The sequence below is a fragment of the Phaseolus vulgaris genome, chromosome 2 (assembly GCF_000499845.2).
Source record: "Phaseolus vulgaris cultivar G19833 chromosome 2, P. vulgaris v2.0, whole genome shotgun sequence".
NCBI lineage: Eukaryota > Viridiplantae > Streptophyta > Magnoliopsida > Fabales > Fabaceae > Phaseolus > Phaseolus vulgaris.
In genome coordinates this window covers 28,657,439-28,679,412 of record NC_023758.2, presented here as the reverse complement: position 1 = coordinate 28,679,412, position 21,974 = coordinate 28,657,439, and the positions used below count along the sequence as shown (strand labels likewise).

The window sequence follows — 21,974 nt, the reverse complement described above, 5'->3', positions numbered from 1 at the left end:
TGTAGCTTAATATGGGTACCATTTATCATGACTTCAGACCAAAAGTTTAGTTCACTCTTTAAAAAAAGTAATCTTTGAAGACAAATTCGCTATTTACTAATTCTTAGTATATTATCACTGGAAAAGGCTACTTAGTTAGTGATATAAATATTCATTTATAATGCGCCACAAACACTAAGCAGCAAAAAGCATAAAAATTATTTATTTCACTTTAACAGGGCATCTAAAGTGTTTATACAGCCAATAATGTGATGCAAGTGGTTTATCATGCAAGTTGTTTATTTATTTTCTGCGGGATGCATGGTGGTGGCTGCCATGTAAGAACACATTATTAGAGTGTGAAAGTGGTGGGTAGATATATCTGCATCTAACTCATCTCCTTCTACTTTTCCTAGTGTAGATTAGCTTCTTTCTTTTTATGACTGGCTCATAACCCGATTTTTTCTCCCAAAATGTTCCCCAACTTTACATAACTTATTCACAACTCACTCTAAAGTTTAAACTCCATTTTTTCTTTCTTTCCTTTGAACAAAAAAGACTTTAAATGTATAACTGGGAAATAGGAATTGTAATTTTCTACATCATTGAATGCTCATCAATTGTGCCCCCTTCGCTGAAAGAGAGTCATAAAACCTTGTTTTTCCACAGCTTCAGGTGATGGTGGTCCCAGTTAATCAAATTGCTTAAGCCATGATGTCATTGATTTACTAACTCCTAGAATAGGATCATGATATCATAGCTAAAGCAAAACAAGGCCTCTTTCATGGCCATTACCAGTTATCCAACTTTTATCTCCTTATATTAATAATCTATAATCTACATTTGCTCCTTTTCATAATAAATATATATATATATATATATATATATATATTTATATATAAGTTATCTTACCTTTACTAGTAATAGGATAAAAAGGTAAGAGTGAATGATAGATTTACTTGTTTGTTTCTATTTTTATTTTTAATTAAAAAGTATTTAGTTGTGTATATAAATCTTTCAAGGCATGCATTGATAAGATTTTCAAGAAGTGCTGGTACAAGTAAAAAAAACTGAAATACTCTTTTTCCTTTTCACTGTTTAGGGTTTAAATAAGTATTGGACCTAAAATATATTACCTCTCTAAATTTTTTGCGGGGTTAAGTTATACCATTAAAATATCTCTAGGTGATTAACTTTATTTTTTTAATTTCTATTAATAATCAGAATAGAGTTTTATTTTTTTAAATTAATCAAATTTTTAAAATATAATTTCCAAATATAATAAGAAGTTGATTACTGGATTTGTGCACTTCATAGTAACTTTGTTTTACTTGCTAACTAAACAAACCAATCCTTATACTTCTATTTTTAAATGGAGTAAATAATAACACTACATTCTAACTCAAAAAATTGAAATTCAAGAAACTCATATATACACTCGCTTTCAACCAATAATACACGATTTACTTAGAATTGAGTCTTTTTTTTTAATATGGTTTCAGATTAAGTTTTGTAATCTTTATATAAATTGTTTATTAATAAATTTAGTGATTACTTCAATATATAATATAATCATTAATTTTCATGAGACCTTTTAAAAATATTTTGTAAAAAAATACAAAATTTATACAAAATGATCTTACAAAATTTACAAAAGATTTTTAAAAATTTTGCAAGGAAAATTCAAACAAATAAAAATTTTGCATTAATAAAAAATAATTATATTAATATTTATAGACAAAGAATAAAGAATAAATTAAAAAAAAAAACTCAGAGTGCTCCAACACATATTCAACTCCAAGACATGCAAAAGAAAAGCTTCAGCTCCACGGAATCTTATAAACAACATCTATTTTTAATGACCTAAACAACATTTCTTAGTTTTCTCTATGTTTCTCTTCCTTTATCTCCTATAATATTTATTTATTTTTCACTAGGTGAATTATGATGAGTGTAGTGACACGTGTGTGTATATATGTTTTGAAAAATGTACTTATATCGTTATACTCGAGGGTGCATGCATCGTGCACGTGGTTCATTCTGGTGGACCTATATGCCTGTTTACGATTAGCAATTTATTAAATGTTGAGTGATTAAAATCTTGGTAGTCACAGAATGATCTAATCCATCTAACAGAATCTTTTTTTTTTTATTTATTTAACATAAGAAAAGATGGGACTATACAGCTTCTTAATTTGCGTTTGATTGGGAGGGTTTAAAGGGAAAGAGGAGAGACAGAAGATGACCTTGCCTCACTCCATTATTTGCCATTAGACAACTGATAGTAACCACGTTATTTTCTACTATTGGAACTATCCTATTTCCATCTAAATTTCCTCCATCTGTACGAATAAAACGTAACACACACAAATAATGTGTCATACTTTGGTGCTATCTCAAACACACATCATCTAAGAAAAAATATATCTATGGTAGGTAATGCCTTTGAAGATTATTATATTACATCTTCTGTTGTTGTGGTGGTCTGAAGGAATATATACATCATCTCAATATCTTTCAATTACTGATGCAAACATGTGTGTACATTGTCAAGACACTTTGGCGTTAGTATATATGATACAATTATATATCTATTATGATTGGTTTCTATATTGTAGCCTAAAATTAAATCTTTTACTGTAAACGTGGAATCATCTGTCTGTTGCATTTGGATATTTATGTTTGTGGAAATTGCCTTCTGGGGCTATCATAGAGTCACTTCTTCGTAGTATAATCAATTCAAAATTGGCACAAAGTCATCTCCATTTATTCTTTTTGAAGTCGAAGGAGTTGGTCATGTCTAAAAGTCAACTCATTCATTCAATGATTTGTTTATTGACATGCAGCATTGATACTTTACTTGTTCCGATGGTGCTGAGATTCCAATTCTGGCATTTTGGGGTTCAGTTACTGAATCACACTTCAAAATGGAGTTAATGAAGTCAGGTCTATGCATGTTAGCCAAAACGTTATGATTTACTAGTACTCAACAGTTGGCCAAACTGAACTTCTACATCACATGCTTTTAGGCGCAAAACTAGTAATCATAGGCTTCCAAGTTTTTCCCACCAGAGTGTATCAGTGTTAAAAAATTCTCCACGTTCATCTCTATTCTTTCAAATGGTTCCAGAACAAAATTAATTGGGGCGTAAAATTCAAGGCAGTTGTTGGGTTAGTCACCGAGAAAAAAAAAATCCAAAACCAATGATGACAACCCACTGACACATTAAAAAAAAATTCAGGCACCATTTCATTTCACCCATTGTATTTAATTTTTGTTACCACAGTGGAAATGTCTTATTTGAAAAAAAAGTTTCACCTGGATTAGTCACACCTTTTCATCAGGTTCACTGCAATTTTCTTTGATTTGCAATCTTTTCAATTAAACAGTAATGGCGTAGATCTGCATGTGCGTTACATAAAATATGTTATTAGAATTGTTACCCATATGACATTTAAAATTATTATTAATATTATGCAGGTTTTTATCATAAAAAGAGATGGGTTGTTAGTTAGTGATAATTTATTAATTTGAGGTATTAGGAAATGAAATAGTGAAGATTGAGTTGTATGAAGGTATACCAAGCGTGCAAGGCAGACAGGAACCATAAATGCGAAACATAGGACCACCTAGACTAGGCTTTTTGTTTGGGCACTAACACCCAACCACTCAAAAACACACGCTTCAATTCTCAAAGGGCCCCTTCATGGATGTCTCCTTCTAATTTCCAAATTCTTTGCATCTCTCTCTCTCTAACTATCCTCAATCTCTCTAACAAATACTAAATCTCATCTACATTATACACTGAAAGTTGTTCACACATCTGCAACTGCAGTTAGTTTATAATGTAATGGATTGAAAAAAATAGACAGAAAAGAAATAGTTTAGTAATTAGGAGTAGTGTGGTTTAAGATTTTTGAAGATTGGTTTAGAAGTGTTAAAGAACTGAAATTGAAGTGATACGTGGTGTGGCATGGAAAAGAAATGAATGAGGCGTGTTTTTGCAATCCATCTAATTTGGAGTTTGGAATTGGTGTTGGTGGGGCAGACGTATCTATCTTGTGTCTATCAGATGAATGGGCAAACCATGACTTTGTCTGACACGCGCAGAATGGGTGGGAATTCTCATCCTTATATATATATATATCACAAATCTGACTCACTCGCTTGCTTCATTTTACACTCCTTTTCCCCATTTCTTGCGTTTGGTCTAACACTTCCAAGATTATGGACTCAACAAACCATACAAACATAACATCTTATTCATTACTTCACCCTTAATAGAACCTAAACCAAACACCATATCACACTGCCTCCTATTTTTATCATTAAAAAATCGTTCTAATCAAGAATGAAAGTTCAAATTAAGTGAAAAAGTTTCTTAACTATAGAAATAGTGTACATCAAAGACATTTCCTTTTATATTATAATTTACTATTATAATTATTATTATTATTGTTATCGAAAACTCAAACAAATATGTATATGTATTTTCACGAAATAAATTTCATGGATGTACTATAACCTTCAAGCACATCTTTAAAGTAAATCATAGCTTTTAGGAATGCAAAATAAAATGATAAAATCATGTTATTTGAAAAATAATAAACATGTTTAATTCAATTCAAATTAAAGTGAAGCAAGTTTGTCATCTATTAATTAGTTGTCTTCATTTAAACTTCTAATTATACTTATTCTAGACAAGTGTATATATTGGGTTTTAACCCACACTTGAAAGCTATACACTTCTAACCCAATTTTGAAATCTAGTCCATGTTGTGGGAAGGCCAAATTCTTCCTGTACCTCCATAGTTTCTTGAAGCACTCCCACATTTTCAGCAATATTCAAATTGTCCATTTTAAATTTTATAATTTGAAAAAAGAAAATTATATTTCAAATTGGAATTCGAAATACAAATTTTACATTCAGAATAATATAAATTTGTATTTCATATTGTAGAATTTAAAACATAATGTATTTTAAATTTTAGAATCCAAAATATAATTTTTTTCTTAGACGGTGAAAGTAAAGTGTTGTTGCTCCGGTGACGCAGGACGTGAGAGGTGCTATGATGGTGTGTTGGAGGCGAGGGTTACTGTGACGATGGAAGTAGAGGTGGAGAGGTGATGCAGCGGTGGAAGTTGGAGGTGTCTGCGGTGGAGGAAGTTGGAGGTGAGATGCTTAATGGAAAAATGAAGAAAAGCGTAAAATTGTAATTTTATTTCTTCTATGGAGGTGCAGAAAAAAGGCAGGTAGGTGCATTAAGAAATTCTGTTGGAAAAGCTAAAACAAATGAAGTGGCCCAATTGAAGATCCAATCCCATTGAGAATGATTAAGTGGACTACAGGAGGTGGCAAAAAATTATTAATACGAGCCTGCCATGCAGACTTTTACAGTTCACTGTTTTGACACCGCTTGATTTTTCCTAATTTGATGTCGACTTTACTCATTTCATCACTAAGTATTCACAAATTTGTGCTCCTTCCTCTTAAATGACCGAAGATTGGTAATGTATATCTACCAATTTCAATTTTCTGTAGTTTCATTACCTGAAATTTGTTTTGATTAGGTCTTTTTTATTTCGCTTTGTTTTGATTTGATTTGATTTTTCAGTTTAATCACTTGTTGCATTTTAATCTCATTCGATAAGCTTGGGAAGCACCTACATCTAGAGGACTTTCATGTTCGATTGAATATTTCATCTGGATTAAAAAATAAGTGAATGGAAATCTCATTTTATAAAAGTTGAATTAGATTTTTTTTTCAGATTACAAGCATCGGCAATAGAAATTTTTAAGAAGACTTCCTTAACAAAAAAATATTATTTTAATATGATTTTCATAAACATGAGTTTGTTTCTTAAATTTGAAGCGAGTTTCTTTATAATAACTTTCTTACACTGAAGGTCTATGTGAGAGTGACGGAAGAAAACTGAACTCGAATTTGGAATTGCTATATTTTTGTACATTGAAATACACCACACTGACTGCACCTTGTTTTATCCACAGCCGTTTGCAGATTGCAGCTAATGTTTTGTCTCTCCTTGGAAAAAGTAAACTGTAGGTATGTATGGACCTCTTACAAACTGAGATTTAGGCTAACTCTACAAAACCTACCATTCACTTCACCATATCACAGAGGACCATTTTACATCTACTTACCCGAAATTTAATTGCCTCAACTTATTATTTTTTGGATATATGGCTGCTAGATTTTGTAGTGCTCCACTCTTTTTTCGTGCATACCTCTACTGCTGTCAGATTTTTTGTTTGTATGAACTCCATTTTTCTTGTCTTACCTATTTTCATAATTGGAACGTCATTGAGCTAGTGTATACTCTTGCCACATGAACAATGATTAGCATTATTAGAAGTTATATAATAATGTGCTGTTTTTGAAACAGATGTAGTCTGTGTAGTACACAACAGAGTATTTGTATTTGTATTTGAAGATTCAATTTCAAGTATCAGTGGGTTTTTTTGTGGCTTTCCTTAATCTTAAGGATGATTCGTTATCCAAAATGATAAGAGTTATTCCATTGCTGTTATATGTACTTCTTTATTGAAAGCACATATCAAAATTGGCCAGGCTACGATGATCTGTTAGATGTATTGATATGCAGGTATGTGATTTGGACATATGTTGTGTTCTATAAATTATTTGTATTCCAATTTTTTTTTTCTGCGATTGTGTAAATTATATGATCTGATGAGGATAATGCTCCCGATACATCTTACAGAGCAGCAATTTTCTTTTTGAAGATCACTTAAGACCATCTAAATTCTCAAGCACGGTCTCTCATAATTTGCAGTTTTTTTTTTCTGATTTGAGTTAGCTATTCCTAGATCTAACTACTTATGGACAATATATCATTCAAATTAAGTTATCCACAGTCAACCAAAACTATTAGAAAATTTATAGGCCAAAAATAAGTCTGGTGATCAATCAAATTTTGGTTTTTTTAATAATTGGCATTACAAGAAAATCATGAAATTGAAACCAAATTTAGAAACAAAAATAACTAATTGTTATAATAACCAAATTAAAGATTATTTTAGAGACAAGTTTTGATTTTTAAATTAGTTTCTATTATTGTTAAATGATTTCTAAATTGTTATCTAATTAGAAACCAAAGTTTTTGCTACCAAATTTAGAATCTAAATTATTGGAAGTTAAAACTTTGGTAGCTAATTAAATACCAATTTAAAAATTATTTAACAATACTATAAACTAATTTAGAAACTAAACATTTTTTTAGTCTCTAAAATGGTCTTTAATTTAGTCACTATAACAACTAATTATTTTTTGTTTCTAAAATGAGTTTCTATTTCATAATTTTCTTGTAGCGTAAGGATATATAGAGAGTAAATGTTGAATAAATTTAGATATCAAAACTCAACTCCACAAAATACTTTTGTTGAGATAACCCACAAGGTGGAAGAAACTTTTCAAATTCTAACCATTTCATAATATTTTGGCAATAAAAACTTGGGATAACAATAGAGCAAAAGTTAGAGACACGAAACCATAGATAAAATAACTGGGAACAATAAAAGTATTTCTTACTATGATGTAGAAAAAAAAAATAGAGGAAAAATAAGATCACAAAGAAGTAGAACTAATAGTTATAGTAATAGTATTATTTAGGAGTCAGGAAGTCAAAAATAGTAAGTGAAGTAGTATTACTAAGGAAATAATAATTATCAAATTATATGTAATTATTGTAGGTAATATTTGACGATATTGTACCCAATTATATACAATTAATTTAATAATTATAGAATCTCATTATTAGTATCCTACCTAATTAGATCATCATAATTTGGGGAATAAGAAACATTTTTTCTTCTTACCATTTTTTATCATTTTCTTATATGGTATTAGAGCACCGATCTTGGTGCCCTGACAGCCTCTCCATTTTTATACCCTAAATAGACAACCTCTCCATTTTTATCCCCTAAATAAAAAACCATGTCTGGCAAAGAAGGCACCAGTAACGAGTCCGATAGAAACCTCGTACAACGCTTCAGTGCCGAACAAATTCAGCAATTGGCAAGGGCTATTTACTTGCTCAACAATAACGGTAAAAGTGACAAGTTTGTTAGCTCTGCAGGTCTGCTTGCCCATAACTCCTCTTCTAATTCTGCTTTTACAAAACCATGGATTTTGGATAGCGGAGCAACCGATCACATTGCATCTTATTCATAATTTTTCAAACACACTTCATCATCATTTATTTCAAATGTTAATCTGCCCACAGGCTCAACTGCGCCCATCTCATCTACAGGTACAATTAAATTCAATAACAAAATCACTCTCAAAGATGTTCTTTGTGTTCCTACTTTTAATTTAAATCTCATGTCCATTAGTAAGATAACCAGTTCACTAAATTGTTGTGTCGTTTTTATTCCACATGGTTGCGTTTTACAGGACTTGGCTACGGGGAGGATGATTGGCTCGGGTAAACAACATGCAGGCTTATACTACATGTCCCCTCTTCCAAACCAAGCCCACACATCTCAAATATCGACTGATCCTGATTTATGGCACAAGCGCCTTGGACATCCTTCTCTGACGTGTCTAGAGCTTGTATCTTCCTTACTACCTATCCCTATCAGTAAAAATCTCATTCCCATTCATAATAATTGTAGTATTTGTCCAAAGCTAAACAGACAAGGCTACCCTTTCCTTTAAGCACAATAAAATCTCATTCTCCATTTAATCTATTGCATTGTGACATTTGGGGTCCTCATAAAACCCCAACTCATTTTGGAAAACGTTTTTTTCTCACTATAGTCGATGACTATACTAGATGTACTTGGCTATTTCTTATGAATCACAAATGTGAAACCCAACATCTCTTAGAGTCATTCATTACATTTGCACAAAATCAATTTCAGGCATCTATTAAAACCATCCGCGTTGACAACGGACTGGAATTTATTTCAATGTATGATTTTTTTTCTCAAAAAAGGTATTGCATGTCAACGCACTTGCGTCTACACTCCTCAACAAAATGGAGTAGTAGAACGCAAACATAGATATGTTTTAAACACAGCACGAGCCCTCCTATTTTAGTCCAATTTACCATTAGAATTTTGGGGAGAATGCGTTTTAACCGCCACATATATCATTAATCGTTTGCCATCACCTTTCCTAAAAAATAAATCACCTTTTGAGCTACTATATAATCAACCACCTTCACTTTCTCACCTAAAAACTTTTGGTTGCCTCTGTTACGCAACTGTTGTTTCACCTAAGCAAAAATTTGATTCGCGTGCCCGACAATGCATCTTCATTGGTTATCCTCACAGTAAAAAAGCATACAAATTATTTGATATAGATGCAAGCACTTTTTTTACAAGTCGGGATGTCATCTTCCATGAAAGTGTTTTCCCATTCTGCCAATAGTCACAGACACAATTTTCACCTCCATTACAAGGTATTTTGCCCACTATTGACATTGCCTTACCCACTCCTGTCCAACATTCACTCGATCAACCTTCTTCTCTTACTCATCACAATGCACCTGAACCTTCATCAAACCAACCTTCTTCTCCTACTCGTCACAATACACCTGAACCTCCATCAAACCAACTCTCTTCTCTTACTCGTCACAATGCACCTGAACCTCCATCAAACCAACCTTCTTCTCCTACTCGTCATAATACACCTGAACCTCCAGTAGACCAACCTTCTTCTTCCATGCCAAGAAGTTTAGCACCTATTACCAAACCTTCTCCAACCGACCTTCCTGTTCGATGATCCAGTCGCACATCAACCCAACGTTCCTGGCTTCAAGACTACGTAACGGGATCCCAAGCCAATCATTCGACCACTGCCCAAGATCGACCGAATGGAACCAGGTATCCTATGCATCATTTTCTTTCTAATTCACGATTTTCTTCTACACATAGTGCATATCTTGCTAACATCACAGCCACCAAAGAACCTCACACTTATGCTCAAGCTATCCTTGATCCAAATTGGCAAAAAGCAATGGACGAAGAGCTTTCCGCCTTGCAGCTAAATCAAACGTGGACCTTGACACCGTTACCTGCTGGGCAGAAACCCATCAGATGCAAATGGGTCTATAAAACAAAGTACAACTCAGATGGTAGCGTCGACAGATATAAGGCACGCCTTGTCGCAAAGGGGTACACTCAGATTGAAGGTGTCGACTATTCTGAAACTTTTTCACCAACAGCAAAATTAACAACTTTGAGGTGTCTCCTCACCATTGCAGCAGCCAAAAATTGGTTTACTCACCAGCTAGATGTGCAAAATGCCTTCTTACATGGCACATTGCATGAAATTATTTACATGGACTTGCCACCCAGGCATCATCGACAGGGGGAGAACATTGTATGTCGACTCAACAAATCCCTTTATGGTCTCAAACAAGCATCTCGAACATGGTTTTGAACATTTTCTCATGTGATTAAATCTGTAGGATTTCAACAGTCCAAGACAGATTACTCTTTATTCACAAGACAGAATAACTCATCATTTACTACCATTTTGATTTATGTGGATGATATTCTTTTGACAGGAAATTATTTGACAGAAATTCAGCGTGTTAAAGATTGTTTATTACAACAATTTCGCATTAAAGATCTTGGAGACCTAAAATATTTTCTAGGGATTGAATTTTCCCGTTCCAAAGCTGGTATTTACATGTCCCAAAGAAAATATGTGCTTGATATTTTGCAGGATACGGGACTCAGGTGCTCGTCCAGACAAATTTCCAATGGAACAATACCTAAAACTCACACCAGACGATGGAGAGTTATTAAAGGATCCAGTCAAATATAGGCGACTCGTGGGACGACTGATATACCTCACGGTTACTCAGCCTAACATAGCATTTTCGGTTCGGACCCTAAGTCAATATATACATGATCCACGGAAACCTCATTGGGATGCCGCAATTCGAGTCCTAAATTACATCAAAGGATCACCAGGACAAGGATTGTTATTACCATCTGAAAACTATCTGACATTGACAGCTTGTTGCGACTCAGACTGGGGAGGTTGTCAGACAACTCAGAGATCAGTATCTGGGTATTGCATTTTTCTTGGTTCCTCTATTATCTCATGGAAGTCAAAAAAACAGACAAACGTATCAAGATCATCAGCAGAAGCAGAATACCGCGCAATGGCCAATACTTGTTTAGAGATAGTTTGGTTGCGATATTTGTTGCAGGATTTAAAGGTGCCATGTAACTTGCCAGCTCAACTTTTCTGTGACAATCAAGCAGCATTACATATAGCAGCAAACCCAGTATTTCATGAACGCACAAAACACATTGAGATAGAATGCCACATTGTGCGAGAAAAATTACAAGCTGGGATAATCAGTCATTCATATGTACCGCCACAATATCAGCTCGCAGATATTTTTACGAAGGCATTGGGCAAGGAACGATTTTTGACCCTATGACACAAGTTGGGGGTTCTTGATCTTCACCTACCAACTTCAGGGGGAGTATTAAGGAAATGATATTTATCAAATTATATGCAATTATTGTATGCAATATTTGACGATATTGTAGCCAATTATATGCAATTAATTTAATAATTATAGAATCTCATGATTAGTATCCTACCTAATTAGAGTGTAATTTGGGGGAGAGAAACTCCCTATATATTTCCTATACATGAAGTGATGTAATATACACCTAAGAGAATAAGAAACATCTTTTCTTCTTACCATTTTTTATCATTTTCTTATATGTATGGATAATGGATTAAGAAAAACAAAGTGAATAGTGAAAAGAGATGAAGGAAATTTTTTAAAAAGTTTATAACTAATTTCATGGATGTGATTGATTAAAAAATTAAATTAATAAAATGGTAAGACTATAAGTTTGTATCTGTAGTTAAAATTAATTTAAAATAAAATATAAGTTTGTATCTATAGTTAAAATTAATTTAAAATAAAATATCGTTAGTTATTTGTACATAAGACTTGTTTGGATTAAGATATTATTTTCATTTGTGAATTTAGTTTGAAAAAAATATGAAATATCTAACCTTCTGGATGCATTTAAGATTGTTGAAAATGAATTTTGATAAAATTAAATAAAATTTGAATGGAAATAATTGTATAAGATTTAATCAAAATTATAAATTTCATAAAACTTAATAAAATAGATCAAAGTTGGTGTAAAACACTTAATAAACAATACAATATGATGAAAAAAAAAATTATAATAATTAAGCGGAGACAAAACAACAGTCATGTTATGAGAGTAATCATTCGATAGTTCTGAAAATCATTAAATCTTTGTTATTGATGGTACTCTGTTGAATCATTGATTCATATTCATGTTCAATATATTTAATCTCTACTGGAACGGTCGAATATTACTCTAAATTTGAGAAAGCATTTGACCATCTTGATGGACGGGGGAGGGGTCTAGGCATGTTGTCGACATGGTCGTTAGGTATTGTTGGGTCTTTCATCGTGAGGATGTTCTTCATCATCTTGGTTGCCCCTACCATATTATTAACCACCATTTACATTAACAACATTCAATTTACTCTACATTTTGTTCACCAAAATAATGTGTTGAACCTAATTAGACAAATAATAGATAGGTCAACATCATAATGAGTTATGATTCATATAATCAGAATGTTGTATAAAAGATACACATTATTGTCTTTACATTTGATCATGTATTGCTTGATGTGATGAAGTCAATGAATCAAACAATACAAGAAAATCATGAAATAGAAACCAATTTTAGAGACAAAAAATAATTAGTTTCTAAGTGACTAAATTATAGACCATTTTAGAGACTAAAAAAATGTTTCATTTCTAAATTAGTTTCTATATTGTTAAATAGTTTCTAAATTGGTATCTAATTAGCTACCAATGTTTTAACTACCAATTATTTAGATTCTAAATTTGGTAGCAAAAATCTTGGTAGCTAATTAGATATCAATTTAAAAACCATTTAAAAATAATAGAAACTAATTTAGAAACCATTTTTTTTTAGTTTCTAAAATGATCTCTAATTTAGTTACTATAACAACTAATTATTTTTTGTTTCTAAAATTAGTTTTTATTTCATGATTTTTTTGTAGTGAAAATATTATTTTTCACAACTCATAATATAAAAATGTCTTCGTATAGAAATTGTGCAAAATTGTTGGACATGGACTCAAAATATACACCAAAACATAATGCACAATAATGTCATTAATGTTCAAACTAGCATTTATCACATTTTTACCTTACATTTGTGGTCTTAGCATGAAACTTAATATCGTATCATAGTTGTATTTGAACTCCTTAGGTATGTTGTTGGAAAATGATACCTTTGAGCTTGATACTTCACATTTCACATTAGCCATAGCCAACCAATCTACAAGTTTTATTTTAATCTTCTTAATCTTAGTATTGAGGTTATTAAGTTTTGTGACTCAACAAAGGATGAAAAATTATTATCTTTGATGATAGAACAATTTGATTGTAAAAAGTCTTCCCATACTAAATTATTTAATCAAACTGGCTAAAAAACATGTTTGATTTAAGACTTCCTCACTCACTCACTGATAACGAACTGTCCCGCAAGACGGATGTAAGGTTAGATTCTAAGTCTAAATGCATTACTGATAATGGTGTTAAAAATTGCAATCGTCTGGTTTGGTTAAATAACGAGAATTTGGAAGCAGTTAGAGTCTGGAATGTAGGACAGGATCTAGGTTTCTCTTTTCTGGGAAACGAGGAAGAAGTCTTAGATAATATAAAAAGTTCGAAAGGAAGGGACAATAGAAAGGAGGGTTTAAGTAGGGATGGGTTAAATGCTTTAGATGATGAAACTTATTAGTATGAATATTAGGGGTTTGGGAGGAAGGGTAAAATTGAAGTATATTAGTGATCTCATTAGAAAAGAACAAGTTGAATTTATTTGTCTTCAGGAAACAAAATGTGAACAACTTAGCAAGGAAAGATGTTATCAAATTTGGGGATCAAATGAAATTGATGGATTGAGATTGGGGCAATCAATAATGGTGGAGGGATAGTTATTATGTGGAAGAAAAATTGCTATGAACTAAAAAGGTGCAAAAATGGGAACAACTTTTCAATCATTGAGGGAGTGTGGAAGATTGGAACACCAATAGAAATAACGATAGTTAATATTTACTATGGTGGTACCTTAAGAGAGAAGAAAATTATTTGGGATGAACTAAGTGAGATAAGAAAGAGTCACCCAATAAAATTGTGGTGTGTAGCTGGAGATTTTAACTCTATCAGATGAGTTGGGGAGAGAAGAGGTCAAAGTTCTAATGTCAATTAAGGAAGCGAAATATGGAGTTTTAATAATTTTATCGAAGATTCCAGTCTGGTAGATATTCCATTGGTAGGTAGAAAGTTTACGTGGTATAAACCTAATGGGACAATTAAGAGCAGAATAGATAGAATTTTAGTTTCCCTTGAATGGTTAGAGAAGTGGTCGTGAAGTAAGCAGTATGCGGAAGAGAAATCGGTTTTGGATCACTGTGTCTTGATATTAAAGGATATAAACATTGATTGGGGGCCCAAAATGTTTAGATGTCTAGATGTATGGCAAAAAGATGCCCGTTTTAAGGAACTCATAAGGAATAAATGAGAAAGTTATGTTATTAGGGGAAATGGTTTGTATGTCTTGAAGGAGAAATTGAAAAGGTTAAAATTTGACATAAGGAGTTGGAACAAATTTGTCTTTGGAGATGTTAATAAACAAAGAGGGGAGTTGGAAAAGAAAATCCAATCTCTGGATGAAAAAGATGATGAGGGAGTGTTGAGTGTGGAAGGAATAGAAGAAAGGCGACGACTTTTAGCTGATTTGGGACAAGCCAGAGTTAAACAAGAAGCGGTTTTACAGCAAAAAGCAAGGATGAAATTGTTGGGTTTAATAGTGCCAAAGTTCAAGAGGGGGGTGAATTGACCTTTTAAAACATTCTCGCAGAAACAGTGTTTAATACAGTTTTACAGAAAATAAATCGATTTATGTGAAAATGAACAAATTTATATCAGCACTGTTTTTGTTTGAAAAGCGTTTATACAGCAAGGTTAATCACAAGATTATGCAGATAGATTTTCCAGATGCACACACACAGATATCAGATTGAAAAACAGTGAAACACAAAAACAGCAAACCTTAATTCCAATTAATGTGATTTAGGTTCAGTTAAGGGCTTGACAATTAGTGAAACAATCTATCACACTCAACCTGTTTTATTAGCCTTTAACAGATTATCAGTGTTCTTATTGAAACCAGACAGTTTTCCAGAAATTAAGAACAGTATGCACAACGCCCAGAAAGAACATATTTATTTATTTGTTGTTTTATCAATTATGCAGAAACGAAATTGCAGAGAGTGAGAGAGAATGAACACAAGCAGTTATATTGGTTCACTCAACTGAGCTACATCCAGTCTTTACCAAAACCAAGTGGAAATCACTAAAACACAGTACAACCAAGTACAATTCCCACTGTTCTTGAAACCTACAAGAACTTAGGTACTCTTGCTGAAAAAACCTATTTCAGCACACACTCACTCTTCAAGAAAACCTATCAAGAAGAGTGTTCAACCAAACTATTACAAGAAATGAGAAGTGAAACGACTACACCTGATTGAGGATACAAAGATCTGCCTTAAACCAGTAGGCAAGATTGCTAGAACAGTAGCTGCACCTCTCACCAAGCTTTTGGAACCAAACCAAGAACAAGCACTTTTTGATTTTTGAAATCTTTGAAGAACAAATGCTAATCCTTTGTAAACTTTTAATCCTCTGCTGTCAAAACTTGTTTTTGCAAATGTATGAACAATTATTAAACTCAGAAACAAGTTTTCATTTTATAGAAAACCAACTTATAACAGAATTTTGAAAAATAGTTAAAGCTGTTATAAAATGAACAGATTGAAAATAAAATGAACAGAATTATTTTCAAAAGCAGTTAGAGAATTTGTTAAGTGAGGAGACTTAGTCAACCATTCTGGTGCTGAGATAAAACTGAAAAACGTTTAAGCTTGACATGGCACCAAAGACAAAAAGAATCTATTCATTTACAGATGAACAGATTTATTTTTCAAAACGAAAACAAAGAAAGTTTAACTATTTAAAACTCAGTCGTTTTGAAAGATAGAAGACTTAGTCAAAATACATGATGCACAAAATCTAATTTTTACAAGACTTAGCCAAGGCATCAGTGTAAAAATGAATCTGTTTATTTAGAAAAGAACAGATTTATTTTTATGCAGTAAACGTGTTTTTTGTAAGACATGTGAAAAACAGTTTAAGAAAACATATGTTTGTTCTTATCACATGGCTAGTGGTTATGAGGTGAGTTATTCGGCAAAAAGCCCACTCTTAGACAACCTCTAAGCACTACCTAAGACACACTTAAAGCAAAGCAAAATACAAATGAAATGTACATAGAAGTCTTCATCAAACACAATCTTGAAGGGGCAGCAACCATCTTCAACAGAAATGGGTAAATCAGGGGGATTTGAATACAAAGTTCTATCATTCAAGTATTAGTAGAGGAGGATACAAAACGGGATTAGTGGTCTCAAGGTTGGCGACCAGTGGTGTGATGACCCGATCGAAATAAAAGCTAGAGTGAAGAAATTTTTTGAGGAGAAGTTCAGTGAGGAGGAAAGAAAACTTGTTAGATTGGATAATGTTCCGTTTAAGGGTATCACAAGAGAGGATAATGAAATGTTGATTGGAACTATATCTGAGGCAGAAGTTAAGGAAGCGATGTGGAATTGTGATAGTTATAAAAGCCCTGAACCGGATGGTTTTAACTTTAGGTTTATAAAATTTTGTTGGGATGTTATAAAAGGAGATGTTTTGAGTGCGGTACAAAGTTTTGCAGAGGGGGGGGAGAATTGGCCGAAAGGTACTAATGCTTCCTTTATTACTCTTGTCCCAAAGACTGTGAACCCACAACTTTTGAATGACTTCAGACCAATTTCCTTGGTGGGATGTGTGTATAAAATTGTATCAAAAATTCTTTCTTAAAGGTTGAAAAGGGTTCTGGATAAAGTCATTGACCTTAGGCAGTCTGCTTTTCTAGAAGGAAGGGGGTTGTTGGACAGTGTGTTGGTAGCTAATGAGACCCTTGAGGAAGTAAAGAGAAAAAAGAAAGAATGTGTGGTATTTAAGGTGGATTATGAAAAGGCTTATGATTCTGTAAGTTGGGAGTTTATTTACTATATGTTAAGAAGATTGGGATTTTGTGGAAAGTGGATTGAATGGATAAAAAACTGTTTAGAATCTTCCTCGATATCTGTGCTGGTAAATGGAAGTCCAACAACTGAGTTTAAACCAAAGAAGGGCTTAAGACAAGGAGACCCTTTAGCACCATTTCTTTTTCTTATTATGGCTGAAGGGCTTGCAGAGGTAGTTAGGCAGGCAAAAGAGAAAAGGTAAGTTGAGAGTATTGAGGTTAGGGAAGAGCGAGTAAATGTGAGTATGCTGTAATATGCAGACGACACTCTTTTCTTTTGTAAAGCCTCAACTCAAAGTGTTCTGACCTTAAAAGCTATTCTGAAGTGTTTTGAACTTGCATTTGGTCTTAAGGTTAATTATTCCAAGAGCAAGGTTGGTGGCGTGGGTGTGAACGCCAACCAGATGATGGTCTTTGCCTCTATTCTTAATTGTGATATTATGAAGGCACCTTTTAGTTATTTAGGGGTGACGGTTGGAGGGAATCATAAGAGGTGTATTTTTTGGGAAGGGGTGCTTAATAAATTACGGAGTAGGTTGTGCTCTTGGAGAGGGAAATCCCTCTCTATGGCTAGTAGAATTTGCCTTACCAAATCTGTACTTACATCTTTATTGTTATTCTACGTCTCTTTCTTTTGTATGCCGGCTACTGTGGTGAAGGAAGTGAAAAGGATACAAAAGATTTTTTTTGTGGGGTTGGGGTTCAGAGAACAGGAAAATTGTCTGGGTGGCGTGGGACAAGGTTTGTGAGTCGAAAGAAAAAGGTGCCTTAGGGGTTATTGATATAAGGAAATTTAACTTAGCTCTTATGGGGAAATGGATTTGGAGACTTAAGTCTGAAAAGATTAGTTTATGGAAGAATATTCTAGACTCTAAGTATGGTGGATGGAGGAGATTAAGGTCTCAAGAGAATTGTAAGGAATCGTTATGGGGGAGTGACATCAGAAAAGTTTGGAAATTATAGGAGTGGGGTAATGACTTTGAAGACAGAGGGAGGTGGGAAGTAGGGGATGGAAAAGAAGCTAGGTTCTGGAAGGATAAGTGGGTGGACAATGTTCTTTTAATGCAAAAATTCCCTAGACTATTATCTATCTCCTTAGATGTTGGTCGCACACTATCACAAGTTGGGGTTTGGAGCAACAATAGTTGGTTGTGGAAGTTGAGATGGAGAAGGGATTTTTTTGTGTGGGAATCTAGCTTGGCTGAACTTTTATTGCAGGTGTTGGATAATAAGAGGCTTTCAAGAGAGGGTGAAGGTATGATCGATAAATGGTTGTGGAGGGATGTAGAATCTACGGATTTCTTTGTGAAGTCAACCCATAATATTCTCTTAAGGGAGGAGTCTTCAATGTGTGGGAATTTTTTCACGGAATTCTGGACTTTAAAGACCTTACCTTCGTCACATTTTACAGCTTGGAGGGTGCTATCCAATGCAATCGTCACTAAGGACAATCTCTTGAGATGTGGTATTCCTATGGTGTGTGATCGGTGTCCGCTATGTGGTGTGGAAGAAGTGACGGTAAGACATTTTTTTTTAGTGTAGGGTCTCTTGGAGAATTTGGGGAATGTGTCTCGAGTGGTTGGGGTTTTCTTTGGTTCTACATTGTGATGCACAAATGCATTTTAAGATGTTTAAACCTATAGGTTTGAAACCTGCTATTATTAAGTGTTGGGGGGATTTGGGTAGGTATTGTGAGTGAAATTTGGAATCATAGGAATAATGTTGTCTTTAAGAATGGGCGGGTAGATCTAGTTGAGGTCTTTACTATGGTACAAAGGAAGACTTGGTCCTGGATTACTGTAAAGGAAAGATTGGTTGATTTCTCTTATTCAGACTGGTATCTGGAACCTCTTTGTTGTATGAGTTATATGAGAGCTTGATGTTTGGTGATTCATATTTAACATTTTTGTCCAGGTTTGGAAGTTGTGATGTGTTTTGTGCAGATTTTTCTGGCATTTGTTTTTACCTGGCAGGGTCGAGCTAATGGGTTTGATCTTGGGCTACAATAAAGAAAATGTTATTTGCTCTATCCCACCCGATTTGGAGCTGGAATCTTTATGATGTATGAGTTTTTGAGAGATGGACGTTTGATGTTTATGGTTATGATTTGACTACTTTTGGAAGTTGTGGTGTACTTTATGCAGGTTCAATTTGGTTTTTTGATTCCTCTCGTAGGGTCGGTTTGTTGGTCTAAACACTTGGATGTTTGGCGTGCTTTTGGGTTTGACAAAGTTCTTGTTTAGTTGTTGGGTTTTTGTGTCCTGATTAGAGGGTGCGTTTTCATTAGGATGTCGGTGTTCTGTGTTTGTTGGGATCTTAAATCTTGTTCTGGTTTGTTATTATGGTTATTGTGTTGTAATGTTTGTCGGTTCCCTAACTAATTGAGTATTAGGAACTTGATTTTGATTTTTATATAAGGGTTGGAACACCCCTAAATTTTCTCATTTTATTTTATTTATTTTTTGCTAATAAAATAAAACAACTTAGTCATAGCTTTTCCTTTTTGTGTCACAGTGTGAAAGAATAAAATGTAAGATAACTATTAATAAAGGATTATAATATTTATAAAATTTTATACTATTTCATGTCTCTGGAGATGTTGCATAGGATATTGCTTTTAATATATAATTGTATGTATCATATTTTGACGCAAATTACTATAAAACTAATTTTCTTAAAATTAAAGGACTATGCCTTCAGTCCTGAATGCAAATGTCCAATGTTTATATAAAAATACAAATTCCGCTAAAATGTAATTCCTTTTTTAAAAAGCTTTGGGACATTGAATTAATTAAATAAATTAGTTTGAATTTTAAAAGGTACATTTCTGGAGCGCCAAAATCTCTTGAAGTTTGTAGTATTTATTTTAAATGATTCCATGCCAATGGAATTGGAGCCTCGGTAGTCGAGTTTTCAGCTTTCGGTGCTCTCCTCCACAAATCACGCTCACCTCTTAACACCCCTACTTCATCAAGTTTCAAACTTCAACACACCCCATCAAAAACCAACCATTTTTTTTCTGCTAAAATAAGTGGAAGAGACAAATCCATACATGCATTATGTTTTTCTAAACACAGCCTCTAATAATTGATTTAAACTGAGTGACCCAATTTCATCACCACTAACTGTTGAATAAGAAAATTTCCCACTAACTTCAGCAAAAACACATTGAACTTTCTCAAGTATACCCCTGTTTGTATTTGCGGAAGAGGTCCTCAGTTTTGGCATTCCTAAAGGCACAGCACCCTATCAAATAAACCACAATTAGAAGAATGACAGCGATGATTAATATCAGATTGGCCCTTTTCCATTCCTTCCTAAGATTAGCCAATAAACCGCCCTTGCACGAGTCACAGTTGTAGCAAAGTTGTGTTTGATCGTTGCTCCATTGCAGGCAATCCATATCTGCTCCTAGGTTGAACGCTCTAATCCAATAGGTTGGGTTCACAAACGTGTACCCACATTGCGTTGGTGGCCTGCAGCACCCTGACTGCAAATCATCCAACCAACAAAAATTGTAAAATTAAGGTAACTTTAACAACAATAAATGGTTCAAACCAAAACCATGTTTTAAAACATGCTAGAAAAAACTTGATAGATAGGTATATCATATATGGTTAGTTTGGTTGAGAAATAACATAAACCTTTACCTGCATGGGCGTTAGACGTGCGTTGAAGAAGTCCTCGGCCATTCGGTAACTCTGGTTGAGCTCACCACACACGTTGGTTTGGCCAATGCAGCTTCTGATGCGATCCCACTTGAAGGAGCTTCTAACCCTTCGACGAAGGAACCCAGAAAAGTCATTCATGTGATATTGCAAGTAAGCCCGGTCAGCTTCAATGTTGCCATGACCTCGAAGCGTCACCATGTAAACAAACCCCACAAGACACACTAGCAGTATCACCAGCACCAGCATGGCAACGAGGTACACTACGAGGAGCCATGTGACTCTGAAAAAGGCTCCAATGCAACCTGCGAGAGCCACCACCAAGATGAGAACTCCGAGGATGATGACGGGCCATTGCAGAAACTGAACGCAGGAATCTGCTTGCCCGTTTGATAGCCAGATTCCGGCACCTATGATCGGGATTGAGAGGATCACGGCCACGAAGTTTATGCACACAATCACATTGTTGCTCGCTGCCATCTTGGTAGCAGAAATGTTTATGGGTTTTGTTTGTTTCTGAGAAAGACTAGGAGACGGTGAAAAACGAACTGGAGTGAGTGAAGCAGGGTTGGAGAAACCTTGGATACATTATCTCTATTCTATCACCTCCATAATCTTATTTTATTAATAAACCTCTTCATAGATGATAAGATCAATTTCTATAAAGTTGTGTATGATAAATGAAAAACTGAGTGAAAATAATAAATGGATATAATGAAGTTGGTATATCCTAAAAAAATAATGTATTTATCATACTATTTCATTCTTTTATGCATTTCTCTACTTCCATTTGGTTTTTTTCTAACTTAACTTTTTGAAAAGTGATGTCCTGTATACAGTAGAGATGGAGACAAAAAGGGTAAAAAAAGAGGAGGGAAAGAAAGTGGTTGCCAGCAATCTGCAATCTATGGCAGAGTGTAGGTCATGGCCAGCCTCAACAAAAGAATCTGTTCATCATGACTTCTCATGCCTTTCTCTGCATCCATGTTGACTTTTCACACGTATCATTAACATGTTCACATTCTTCTTCTTTTTAACCAGTTCTGCTGTGTCTTTATATTTTAAATGGTATTAAGAAACCAATTTTAAG

General features: G+C 33.9%; 1 protein-coding gene across 1 annotated transcript; it reads right to left on the bottom strand.

Annotated features, from left to right (window-relative positions):
* Positions 1-20,215: 20,215 nt before the first annotated feature.
* Positions 20,216-21,707, bottom strand: LOC137811258 (protein TORNADO 2-like). The gene is made up of 2 exons (XM_068612928.1): positions 20,867-21,707; positions 20,216-20,706 (listed from the first exon to the last, which is right to left on the bottom strand). Exons 1-2 carry the CDS (start codon positions 21,362-21,364, stop codon positions 20,395-20,397), a joined length of 810 nt encoding a protein of 269 aa, XP_068469029.1. The 5' UTR covers positions 21,365-21,707; the 3' UTR covers positions 20,216-20,394.
* Positions 21,708-21,974: the final 267 nt, after the last annotated feature.